This window comes from Crocodylus porosus, unplaced genomic scaffold (genome assembly GCF_001723895.1).
Source record: "Crocodylus porosus isolate Cpor-Errol unplaced genomic scaffold, CroPor_comp1, whole genome shotgun sequence".
In the NCBI taxonomy this organism is placed as follows: domain Eukaryota; kingdom Metazoa; phylum Chordata; order Crocodylia; family Crocodylidae; genus Crocodylus; species Crocodylus porosus.
The window spans coordinates 5,815,198-5,827,601 of record NW_017728918.1 but is presented as its reverse complement, the minus strand read 5'-3'; the positions used below and the strand labels follow the sequence as shown (position 1 = coordinate 5,827,601).

The following is a 12,404-nucleotide window of genomic DNA, read 5'->3' as shown; positions in this document are numbered from 1 at the left end:
AGACAAGCAGCCAGTAGCTGAGAATGGAGCTGGGGAAGGCTTGAGCAGGAAAGAGGAGACTTCTTACGTGACTTTGGCCAGCAGAAAGCCTGGTAGTTGTACTTCCGTAAGAACAGTGCAAGAGGCAGCACCATCCGGCCTTGTGGCATCCAGGGGGAAACATGATGTTCAGAGCAGCCAAGAGAGAGACAACTCCGATTCATGCCTTGGAGAGAGCAGTGCCAGAGGGGACCCAGGCTTGTTGCCCCCCAGCCACCTCCCAGCAGGAGCAGCCCAGGCACACGAGGGCTCCACCGTGTACTTCAGTGCCGATACAGGCAGCATCGCGCCCGCTAGCACAGGAAGTCATGCATGCAGCGACTCTGCCAAGGGCCTCACAGAGCTGGAAGTGGGTGGCAAGCCTGTACTGGCTAACCTGGCAGGTGAAAGAGAGGACTTCCCAGTCCTCGTGGCTAACATCAGCCCCATACTGGCCACGGGCCCACATAGCCATCTGCAGAGCCCTTCCTCCCCATGCTTTGCCAGTCCCTGCAGTGCCTCCCGTCCCCCTGAGGAAACTTCAGAGCATGAAGGAGCCCTGGGGGCACCGTGTCCCCACTGGGACACGCTGTCTGTTGGGATATGGGTGGCAATGGCGAAAAGGAAGCTGAGGCCAGCTGAGGAGCCATGCTTCACATCCACCCCCAAGTCTCACCCCACAGGGCAGGACTGCAGGTAGAGGGAGACAGTGGAGGGGATGAAGCTTTCTGCAGCACTGGAGTGAGGCTGTGCAATGCCCACCTGGTGCTGTCTCTTGGGTGTCCAGCTGAGTATTAATAACCTACCCTTATACCACCCACAGACTTGCACGGTTCTTGTCTCTGGGCTCTGGCCCTTCCTGCGGTGGGCCTGTCATTAGATTTCCCCTCCTTCCTTTCTGCCATGCCAGATAACTTTGCTGCTGGGCTATCTCCTGACACTCAGGCTCCAACCTTGGTACGCGTTTCTCTCTTTGACAGACAGGCATTGGGCATCACAGCAAAATTAGACTGCAGGAGAGCCTCCTGTCAGCCACGCTCCACACCTCTTGTCTCATGAGGGGCCCACCAGTTGTGATAGTATTTCGTTGTACCTTGGGGATGCCAGCGGTAAGATGGGAGGTCAGTTAGCAGGACTGATGTGTTATGCAAGGGAATCCTCTGCAGGAGGCAATGAAGGAGGTGACCCAGCAATGGGATGCAGGCCCTTCCATGGCACAACATAAAGAAACGAGAGGATGAATTGTCCTCCCTACTTTCAGCGGTCTGTTGGAGCTGGCTCCAAGTAGCTGTTGCTCTTGGTCATCTCCTTTCAGGGACAGTCATCAGAAAGAACCAGATGGGCTGTAGAGAGACAGTATGAACCAGTGGATGGAGCAGGAGGCAGGACAGCTGGGTTCTTGTCACTGCTCCCCCCACCACCAGCCTACCAGGTCAAGTCGGGCAAGTCACCTTGCCACTTTTGTGCCTCAGTAGCCCCATTTTACAGATGGGGAAGCTGGCCTTCACTGCCTTTTTCTCAAGTGCCTTTAGCTCAGTTGATTCACAAGGCTGTAAGAGAGCTAGTTTTTCATAGATGTTTAGGATTGGAAGGGACCTTGCGGTGATAAACTGTAGTGGCAGGAAATCCTGCGGTAACCGAGCTAGACCACGGGCTCCTAGTTCTCACCCTGGAGCATTGTCCCACAGATGACTCTTGCACAGCAAGAGCTGTATTTTTTTCGAGAATGGCTAATAGGTTTTGGTGTCACGTTGAACCTTGGTGCCCAGCAAAGCGGTCTCCTTGAGGTGGGTGCTCTGCACTTCCTAAAGATGTAGGCCCCTTGAAGGCATCTCAGGTTGAGAACGCCAAGGCCCCCCAAATTCACTAGATGCTGCAGAAGAGTTAAGCCCAGTGCCTTTAAGTTAGAGCAGATATTTTTAATGTGGGAGCTGCCTCCAGATGGAGGGTGTGGGGATGGCGTGCTGTTGCCAGTGGGACTGCTAATGCCAGGGGGAGACCGCCTGGCTTCGGCTTCCAGGACAGACTGTATTCAGCAGTAGTATTGACACTCCTTTGCTGTGTCCTACCTCTGTTGCCTGCCACCCGGAGAAGTGCAGCCTTTTATTTTTTCCCTATAAAGCCCAGTGTTGTCTATTTATTAACTTATTTAGATGTTAAGCTTATTAAGCGACTAAAGGAGGTTGCCTTTTGTGTATCCCTTACAAGAGCGTGGAAGGTGTCACTCAGCAGCCATCCTTCCAGATGGGTCTGGTACCAGCTGTTTGCTGGTTCCCAGTCCAGAGATGCTGCTGTTGCCTGGTTCTCCTTGCTGTCTAAGTGGGTAGCTATGCTGCTTCCAGGGCACTCATGGGAGTGCCATTTGCAAATCATGCACTGTCTTCAAACGAACGCCCTGAGGGTTGCCTTTCCTTTAGCAGAAGCCCTCTGCTTTGCACCTGCGTGTCCTCCCATCCAATAAAACAATCGCCAGACATGTGGAGCTGGCTAAAGAGTGGGATAAGGAGGACAGGCATGAAGTTGAGGCATGGACAAGGAATCCTGACTGCCTTTGCTTTCTGTTAATTTAACCCATTTTAATCTGAGTTGATTTGTTTTGGACATGAACCCTCTGGGTTTGTTTCCAAAGGCCAAGGCTCCTGTATTGCATTTGCATACTAGTGTCACACTGAACTTAATTTTAACACAACTAACTATACTGTGCTACTTTTTACAGCGTTTGGATGGTACTCAGCATGGAAAGAATTGGTTCCACTGCTGTCACTCTCTGCAGTGTAGCCGAAAGTGCCACGTGGAGCCATTGGTCAAGTTTTGTAAGCTTTTACCATTGGGCGTATCTTGGACAAGCTGCTCGTGTCTGAGACGCTGTTTTTAAAAACTACTAAAAGCTCCCTACATGTGTCTGTGGGTTTTTTTAAATGCATCATGTGCACATGCATCGGTGGATATTCCAGGGATAAAAGGCAAATGTACCAACACCCCTTCAAAAATAATGATAAGCAAAGCCTTAGACCCCATTCACAAGCAAACTACTACTTCATTTCAAACAAAGCAGGGCAACAGCAGCTAAGCCTATCTATAATGCAAAGACCACTGCGTTTTCTATTTTTTGTGCCATACCAGACTAAAGACACCTACCCAGTGTAGCCAGTAATCCTGTCTAGCTTAGTTTACCCATAGGATCTCTGCTTTTGGGTTCAATTTTATTTCATCCGTGGGTTCTTTGATTTGGTTTGGGCTTTTTTTCTTGTGGGGTGTTTTTGGGGGCTTTGTTTTACTTTAAATCCTGGCTGATTTTAATAATTGCCCACCAGGGAAACCTCCCTTGCTTTGCTTTTTTGAACCGCCACGGTTTCTTCACGGATGATTGCTGCTGGAAGGGGAACTGTGGAAGTATCTTCAGCAAAGGGTCAGCATGGCGGAGAGAAGTGGGAAGTTTGCCAGGTCCATCACCTGCATACCACAACCTCCCCTGGCCAAAAAGGAGAGTGAAATGGGGGCGGTGAGAAACGGGCTTCTCCTGCACAGCTCAGCAGTGCACAAGGATCAGGACCCAGGCTTGTGCTCCTCGCTTCAGCAGCATTTTGCCGGCTGCATGCTAACACGAAGCAACAGGTGCTAGGGTCTGCGTGAGAACGTGGGGCGGTTGGCGAAGAGAAGGGAAGGCCTAATCTCTCTCTACTGTGTGTAGTAATATCAGTCTCTGATAGTTATGCGGTACCACAATGCAGATGAAGATCTCTCAGATGAAAAGTGCGATGCTTTAAAAATGCAGCCAGATACACACACACATGAACAAGGTTGGCCTGTTACATGACAAGTGGAACTGGCTCTTTATGCAGAAGGCGAGTCCCTATGTGGTGTTGAAATATTGCCCGAAGTGAGAGAAGCTGGAGGCCATCTCGCTTCCCAGTTTGTTCTGTTGCATCTAAATATGGCAGCAATTGGCTCTTTCATGCCATGCAGCTGGCCGCCCCCAAATGAGTATGAGCTGGTTTCATCTCACTCCCTTTCACCAGGGATGGGCCCAGTCCAGTGTCTCCCTGCGCTGGGTTCACAATGTCCGTGCACTGGGGGCGTGAATCAGAGCGTGCTCTGGACTTATAGGTCTTATGCCTCGGCTGTCTTCACATAAGCACTTTGCCATTGTCAAGCAGGACTCGTGGTAGAGGTGATACCTTTTATTAGACCAACTCGATTTGCCTGGGTACTTTGCCATTGTCATCCGTTTACTCTGTAGCATCTCCTGATGTCAGGAATTGCTGTCATCTCTGGTGTGCACGTGATGAGCAGTGAAACAGCTGAGATGCCCCTGGGACTCAGGTGTGACAATGCTGAGTGTTTCTGGCTCTAGGAAGAGAATTCACAAACCCAAGCTGGCGCCTGAGCCCCCTGCGCTCCAAGTGGGGAAAGGTTGGTGCCTAGGATTGGGTGAAACACCATGCTGAAGACCGGGTGCCAGGACCACCTGGCATAGCTGGTGGGACATGCTTCAGTGAGGTGTGTCTGATAATCTCACACTTTGGATGCACTTAAGGGCCGCCCTGAATTGGCACATACAGGTGATGATCAGACCTAATACACCTACGCTCTCGGTGCTCAGAAGATGGATAGCCCTGTCCTACGTGAACCTGTGTTTCACAGGCCAACACCTCCACCTCATCTTGGGGGACCAAGTTATCCCCTCGTGCACAGTCGTGCTCTGCCTCCTGCTAGCAAACCTTGAATTCGAGGCTGCATGGTGGCCCGACTTCAGCAGGAGGTTTCCCCACTTAGCCTTGCCTCTAGCCTGGTGGCGAGGGCATTTTCCAGAGAGATGGGCTTGAATCCTTCAGGCTGAGAGCCTGTAACCCAGGTCTCACACTTGGGTAAGTGCTCAAACCTCTGGGCTATTTTATTAGCAATAAGGCAGCACCAATACTTGCTCCTTCTTTGCCAGCCATGGCTTCAAAGGCTGAGCTGTTTTCAGTTCGTTTAAAAATAAGCAGGTCTCTTCTTTCGGGAAGGGGTCCTGGAGGGGGGACTGCAAGGGACTGGAGATGGCTCCCTGCAGCCCTGAGTGAGCAGCCGACATTCAAAAGCCATGCGGGACTGAGGACTTTCCCCTGTTCTCAGTTCGTAGCTACATCTGCCTGGTGACCAAGAATGAGGACCTTCTCCATATGCCCATGTCCTCAGGCCTCGTGCTAAAGGCCTTGCTCTTAGCATCATTGGGAAACAGGGCAGGAAGGGACCCGCACAAGGTCATCTAGTTCAGCCCCCTGCTCTGGGCAGGATCATCCCAGCCAAGTGTGTCTAACAAAAATTTCCAGAGGTTCCTCTTCAATATTTCTAGGCAGCCTGTCCCAAAGTCTGGCCACCCTGATCGTCTGAAAGTCCCTCCTGATCTCCAACCTCCATTTCCTGCTGCAGCTTGAGGTCAGTTCCTAGTCCTGTCCCCTACAGCCACACAGAAAAGCCTGTCTCCATCTTCCCGTTCAGATATTTAGGGTTTGCCAGCAAATGTCCCGTCTTCTCTTCTCCAGACTAAAGAACCCTAGTTCTTTCAGCCCATCTTTATAAATCTTGCTTCCCAGGCTCTCACTTCCCAGAGTACTGGGTTCTGCAAAATGCCTCCAAGTCAGCATTGGGAGGCCTAGATTCTTTACTCAGGCAGGCCCAAAGCCTGATTCTGCCACTCTCTCACTTGGTGAAGAGTAGCTAGGTTTCCATATAGCTGGTAGGATTCACCCCTGCCTTTAAGAGAGTCCTGCAAGCTGCTCCGGCCTGATCCCACTGCCTTATATTATTAGAGATGCTACAGGCACTGGTTGCTTTATGTCTACAGGGTGGGGCTGGAATCAAGAGCATGAAGCTCACCTCCCCTATATAATTTAAAGATAGATCTGAATTACTTACATGGTAGCACCCTGGAGGCTCCATTAATGAGCAGGACTCCATTGTGCTCAGCACTGTGCAGCCACAGACCGAAACAGCTGGGACCTCCCTGTAGATACACGTCTAAGTTAATTCTAAATGGATTTGAAGGACCTTCCAGCTGCTTGTAGCTTTGTCAAGGTCAGGGGCAGAGGCAGGAAAGGGAATATGGATTATCTGTTGGGCGCAAATTTTTTCGCCTGTCCCTGACATGAACTGGTTGTGTCAGTTTATATCTGCTAGCTTAGGTGGCTTCATAGCTTTAGTACATGGAGCTCCTGGTAGCATCAGTAATGCTTTTATAGCCTGGAGAAATAAACTTCCAGCTGATCATCTTCCTATTTGGTCTTTAAGCATTGATTTTTCCCCCCCCTCCCCTACTAGAAATCTAAATGGGGCATGCCTTTCAGCTTTCCACAGGATACAGAGGTGCCAGCTATCATCCTGCCAACTCTGCTGGCTACAGCATGTTTAAAGAAACACTCCCAAGGAAAAAAAAAACCTGGACCTGATTTTCACTACCAGGTTAAGCTGATAGCACTGCAATTCTCAACCACAGCACCCCTGGGGTGGTTTGAGATACTTTCAAGGGTGCCACGAGTTGCCACGCAATGGTAGTGCTGGTAGGTACGCAAACATGAGTTGCAAGATAAAGCCAAAGGTTTCAAATAGGAACCCATAGCAGTACTGTTGTGGTCCAAGTTCTTTGCAATGGAAGAATTGGCTTATTATTTTTCTGCAGTCCAAAATAGTGCAAATGGACAGCTGGCATTTTCCAAGGGGTGCCGTTGGTCCAAGTCTAACAAGGGAGTCCTTTGAGTCTAAAAAGGTTGAGAACCGCTGCCATAGCATTTACGCTCGTTCCGATCAACCAGAGCTAAAGAAATTTTTCATGTCTCCTTTTCTGGGGCCACCAGAGGGAGGCCTGGAGAAAACATGTTGCATACGCTGCTCAAGAGAGAAGTTCCTGTTACAGACCGGACCTTGCAATGCAGCTGGCACTGGTATGTGATACTGTGGCCAGATGGGAGCCGAGGAAGGTGGACCTTTGCCAAGCCTTAGCAGTGGGTCCAGGACAATATGCTAGAATAATAGTTGCAGCCAGAGTGCTTTGTGGACTTGCTGCTGGAACACAGCACAGGGCGATGGCTACAGAGACGTCCCATGTTCCAGCGCTCGGGTGACACTCCTTGCACTGTACCTAGACTCCAGGCAGCCCCGGGCAAACTTTTAGTATCGGGCCCCCCTTCGCCAGAGATAATGATAATAATAATCGGACAACAGGGTGAAAAAAATAAACGTTTTTAGGCCCTCTTTCTGTTCGGTCCCTGGGCGGCTGCCCGGTTCGCCCATGCCCGCATCCGGCCCTGGCAGGGACATGGACACTTAATGCTGTCCATACCTCTCTGCATTTTGTTATGGGGTGGTTTCAGTTTGAAATGACGTTAAAGTAGGGACGGGAAAAGCCTCAGGAGGTTATCTAGTCTAACCCCCTTTCAAGGCCAGATCATTTCTGTCTCAATCTCCTCCAAGTCTTTGTCTAACCTGCTTGTAATAACTTTCACTTATAGAGAAGCTCTTGGGAATCTGTTTTCCAATGATTCACCAGCTCATTGCTAGACCAGTCAGCCTACATCTCCTGTCTTGCAGCTGAAGACCATTGCTTCTCATTCTGTCCCTGGTGCTCCTGCTCTGAGTATGAATCAATTAGGCTGTTTGCCTAGGAAAGCTGCCGTTGATGTGTGCACTCTCCAGGCCCCCTCAACCATTGAGTTGTGCCGAGGCTACCACCAGTGAGACAGCAGGGCAGCCCTTTTGCACAACACTTGCCATAATAAATGTAATATGAATGCCTAGAGATAGATAAATGGATGTAGGGAAAGATCAAATAGGCACTGGGCCAAATTCTCAGCTGATGCAAATTGGCATTCTCTTTTTTTTTTTGGTAAGAGCTTCACAATAAACCGGTTCCCTCAAATCAGAACGATCCCATCTCAATTCAGCCAAACTGCATGACACTTCCCATGTACTCTCATCTAAACCAGCAGCGCAGGACTGGAGGGAACTTGCATTTTGGCAAGCTGGAGAAAGCAGGGCCAACTACTTGGTAGATCAAGCTGGTGTTTGTTGCACAGCACTGAAATGTCAGCATAAAAAAGGCCATCTTCCATGGAAAGGACATTTCATTTTTGGGAATGGTTCAGGTTTCCCAGGCTGGACTGAGCAAATGGTGTTTTGACTGCTTTCTTTTAAACTGGTTGTTAAAAATCCCTACTTTTTTTCTGGGTTTGGCTTTTTAAGTAAAAAAACTTAGACTTTTTAATGAAAACAACCCCACTTCTGCTTTCTGACTGTTTCTTGTGAAAGCCAAGTGGTATTCTGACCAGCTATTCATTAAGCATGAGCAGCACCGTACCTGGACTCCTGGCTGCCTTGGGCAAACTTTTAGTATCGGGCTTCCTTTCGCCAGAGATGATGATGATGATGATAATAATAATAATAATAAATTACCATTTTCAGGCCCCCTTTCAATCTAGGCCACCCGGTTCACCCATGCCTGTGTCCAGCCTTGAGCATGCGAGCTGAATGGCCCAAAGTCTGGGGAAGTTCAGATCTAATGGTCTGACTTGGTCCCATCCCCAGATAGGACGGAGAGTTACCATACCTCTGAGCAGCTTCCTCTGTGGCACCAAGAGGTCACGCAGCCCAAAAGCAAGCCCAGATCCTCCTACATTTCTGCACACCTTAGATTGGCGCTTTATGCCCGTGTCCCCAGAGCTCCCTTCTCAGTGCAAAGAGCATTGTGACGTCCCTATCCCCGGGGACTTGGTTCCACTTTGTTTCCCCCACGAGCCGGGCTTGATGGGGTTTTATTTGTTCAAAGTAAACTCTGCCTGGGCCCGCACAGGGCCTGGCTCCCCGGACACGGCCCAGGAATGCTGACGTTTGATCCGAGCTACTGCTTTTCCCGCTGACTCCCTCGCAAGCTCTTTCCACCCCCTCACGTTCCCATCAGGAGGCTTAAAGCAGTACAATGCCAGCAACAGTCCTTGAGCATGGGCCTGATCCAGTGACCTAAGCAGCTGTCTGCATCTCTGCAAACCGTAGCCTTTTGGCTGGTGTAAAAGGGCTGTTCTTGGATCGTCTCTTCCGCCCCTTTAAAGATACCTCGTATAAAGCTCCAGAAACCCAGCCTGAATGCCACCTTCCTTTCATTTCATTTTATTCCTTCCTCTACCTGCTGGCATAAGCAAGCTCTCACCTGCCTTCAGGTGAAATAGGATCCCCCAGCTCCTACCTTAGCGGTCATTTCACTATACTCCCCTGTCATTTAATCCTCCCCCATCTCCTCCGTTGTGACTAGCCTGACTTGGGGCAGGGCACAGATGATGGTAATAAGAGCAATAAGAACAGTATTTCAAGCGCAGCCCTGCCAGAGCCAAAAAGGGGGTCATCCGTCTATGCCCTGGCATGACGCCTCCAAACACACAGCCTCAGATGCCAAGGGCCTCGTTTGCTACTATGCGGCTTGTCTAATTCACCGCACCCAGCTGTGGATATGGCCCCCCATCACTACCATAACCAATGGGCTCGCTTTCTTTAATTCACTGCTTCTCACAATACGCTGGGAAGTACAAGGCAGTGCTGTTATCCCCATTATACAGATGAGGAGCAGAAACACTGAGGGAATAATGGCTAGAAGCCCCGAAATGCTTTGTGTGGAAATGAGCAGAAGTCGGGTCTCTCAGTCCAAGCCCGTGACTCTGGAGCCCTCTGCTCTGGGGTTGCCCAGCCCCGGAGGTGCTCTGATTACACAAACGCTTTCCTTTTCTCTTTGAAGTTCCCCGGCACCTCGAATGGCACTCCTGCCCCTGCCCGGGGCCGCCCCAGTCTCTGCAGCCAGGCATCTGAGGTCCACATGAGGTCCCTCGGGCCGAGGACAGAAGTTACACGTTTAAGTTACGCTTTAAGTCATCAGAAACTGGTTGAAACCTGTAACAGAACAGAAGTACAGTGCACAGAAACCGGTTTCAAAATGGCCGAAACTGGTTTAAGATAAACCCGTTGAATGTAGGATCAGACTTCACTGATTTGGGTCAAACCAGTTTATGAAATGTCTGCGCCAGACCTCAGGATCCAGAAGCTAAGTTCTCTGTTGACTACTTGCCCTGGTCTGGCAGGCATTTTCTAGACCAGTTCACACAATGCAACCCAGGCCATCATTTGCTTCTGAAAGCTGGCCAGGGAGTGGAAGGGGTGGCCCACCTTTATATCACAGCCCAATGCTTATGGCCCTGTGGGAGACCTGGGTTTAACACTCCCTCTCCACCTGGAGGGATTCAACCCTACCTTTCCCACTTCCTGTTCTTCCAAACTTATGTTTGCCCCCTCCGCCACCAGGCTGGAAGTACGGCAGGGATGAGGGCACGCTGCACCCTTCTGCTTGAAATTGCCCCCCACCCCCCCAGGCAGAAAAGAATTAAAAATGCAACAGGAAAAGGGTGAGGACAATTTTGTAGCCCTGTGGTTAGAGGAGAAGGGAAACCTGAGTTTAGGTCTCGGGGCCCGGCATGAAATGGCTGTTGGATAAAATACAACCGGGCCAGACCCCAGCACTGTCCTAACAACTCACATCCATTGCTGCCTCTCTCTGCAGCCTAGTGTATCTTGGACTCATCCCTGCCTGGTGCAACAGTTTCTGCTGGAGAGCATTTCCTACTCTAGCCTGTACCTGGCAGATAAAATGCTTGGGAGGGAGATGGGGGATTTGAGCCCCCGGAGGGAATCAAGAAGTGTAGGTCTCTCATTTCTTAGGTGCAAGTCGTGATTGCAAGGCTGCCCTGCGAAGGGGAAAAATGTGAGCCCTGCTTCATTTTTGGAAAGAAAAGGCGAAGGCCTCTGCTTTGCAGAGAAGGGCCAGGGCTGTGGTTCCCATGTGGACAGAGGAGCTGCAGTGCAACCTTGAGGAAGGTGCCCGGGGGATGAGATTTAAGAGCCGCCCTCCTGTCCTCAGCATTTCCTAGCTGCTGCCTTGGCAGGGGTCTGCCAGCTGGCCACATTTTTACCCCGTGTGAACCAGTGATGCTCCATAGATTGACATGGGTTTACTCACCTCCATGCCTTTTCCCCCGGTGGGGAGACCTTGCCTGACCTTCCTGCACTCGGCTGCCTACATTTGCATCGGTTTTAAAAACCTGCTGCCGCCACAGTGCCTAGGGCAGACCAAATGACATGAAGGTGAATTCTGTCAGCTGCCTACTTTTTGCTTCACTTTGCCTAGCTGTCCGTCCTTCAGACAAGGTTGACCCATCCAGCAATGTTTGAAACACCTCCTATTTCCCTGGGGGCTCCTGTCAGTAAAATAACAGTGACAACTCAGCGGTGCTTGGTGCACGAGTTCTGCTCTGGCTGAGCTGTCCTTGGGTGCGTAGGACCTGGCTGCAGCTTTCCACCCCAGAAACAGCTGCATTCAGCGCTGCTCTGTGTCGACGGCAGTGGTAACCCCTCAATATGAGAACGACAGTCTTCCAGTAGACAGGGAAGTCACCGGTCTCGGACTGGAGAGGCCAGTCCAAGAGCTGAAGAGGCAGCAAACGCTTCAGGAGGCAAGAGCGGGTCCTGGTGATGGTGAGTTGCATGTGCTCTGTGTACGCTCGTGAAGCCCTGGAAAGTCCAAAAAGTGTAAAAAAAATTAAAAACAAAGCTCCGTGGAGATCAGAGAACAACTGCAGAGTCTCCTCATACCCGAAGAAGGGTGCTCGTGCCCGAAAGCTTGCAAAGAACTTTGTTCCAACAACTCAGCTGGTCTAATAAAAGATATCACATCCTTAGACCGACACAGCTACAACAGAAACCCCTAAACACCTTACCTTAGCCTTCCTGTTACACTTCAGCACTGTCTTGCCCTGCCCGGAGGGATTCAAACCTCCATTTCCCGTTCCTCCAACCCTACCTGTGCCACCCCAGCCCGCAGGCTGGAAGCACAGCAGGGCTTTGGCTAAGCGGGACGTCGGCAGCGGTGGAAGAGGTCGAGGTTTGTGTGGCGGATCCGACAAGGCGGGAGCGAAGCCTCAGGCCGAAGGGCAGGGGCGCGAGCCAGCGGGGTATCCGTGCACCTCCACTCGAGGGCCACAGGGCTGTGTCGGGGTCGACGGCCGTTTCCTGCGCGTGCAGAGGACGGGCTGGCATGGGATGGTTTGGACTGGAAGCACAAGTTCCTCACGGTTTTCTCCCGCACTTTCCCAGCCGCCCCCGACCAGTCGGCAATTTCCAGTTTAACCCCTTCCGTGCCGTTTTTTTTTTCCCCTTACACATTACGATGAAATCCGCCATTGGACACTTTCTCCCGCCTGCTCCTCAGAGATGTCTCACGGACCCCCGGGACTAGATGCCCTGTGGAGGCCCCTTCCAGCCCCGCTTCCCGCCGGGTAACCGTTAGGCTCAGGCCGAGGCCGGCGGCGGTGAGGGGC

General features: G+C 51.1%; 1 protein-coding gene across 1 annotated transcript in view; it reads left to right on the top strand.

The window, feature by feature from the left end:
* The window catches only part of XKR5 (XK related 5), a 23,111-nt gene extending 20,196 nt beyond the window's left edge, over positions 1 to 2,915 (top strand). The window contains exon 8 of the mRNA XM_019537182.1: positions 1 to 2,915. Within this exon, the coding sequence (XP_019392727.1) occupies positions 1 to 718 (718 nt within the window). The 3' untranslated portion in view covers positions 719 to 2,915.
* Positions 2,916 to 12,404: the final 9,489 nt, after the last annotated feature.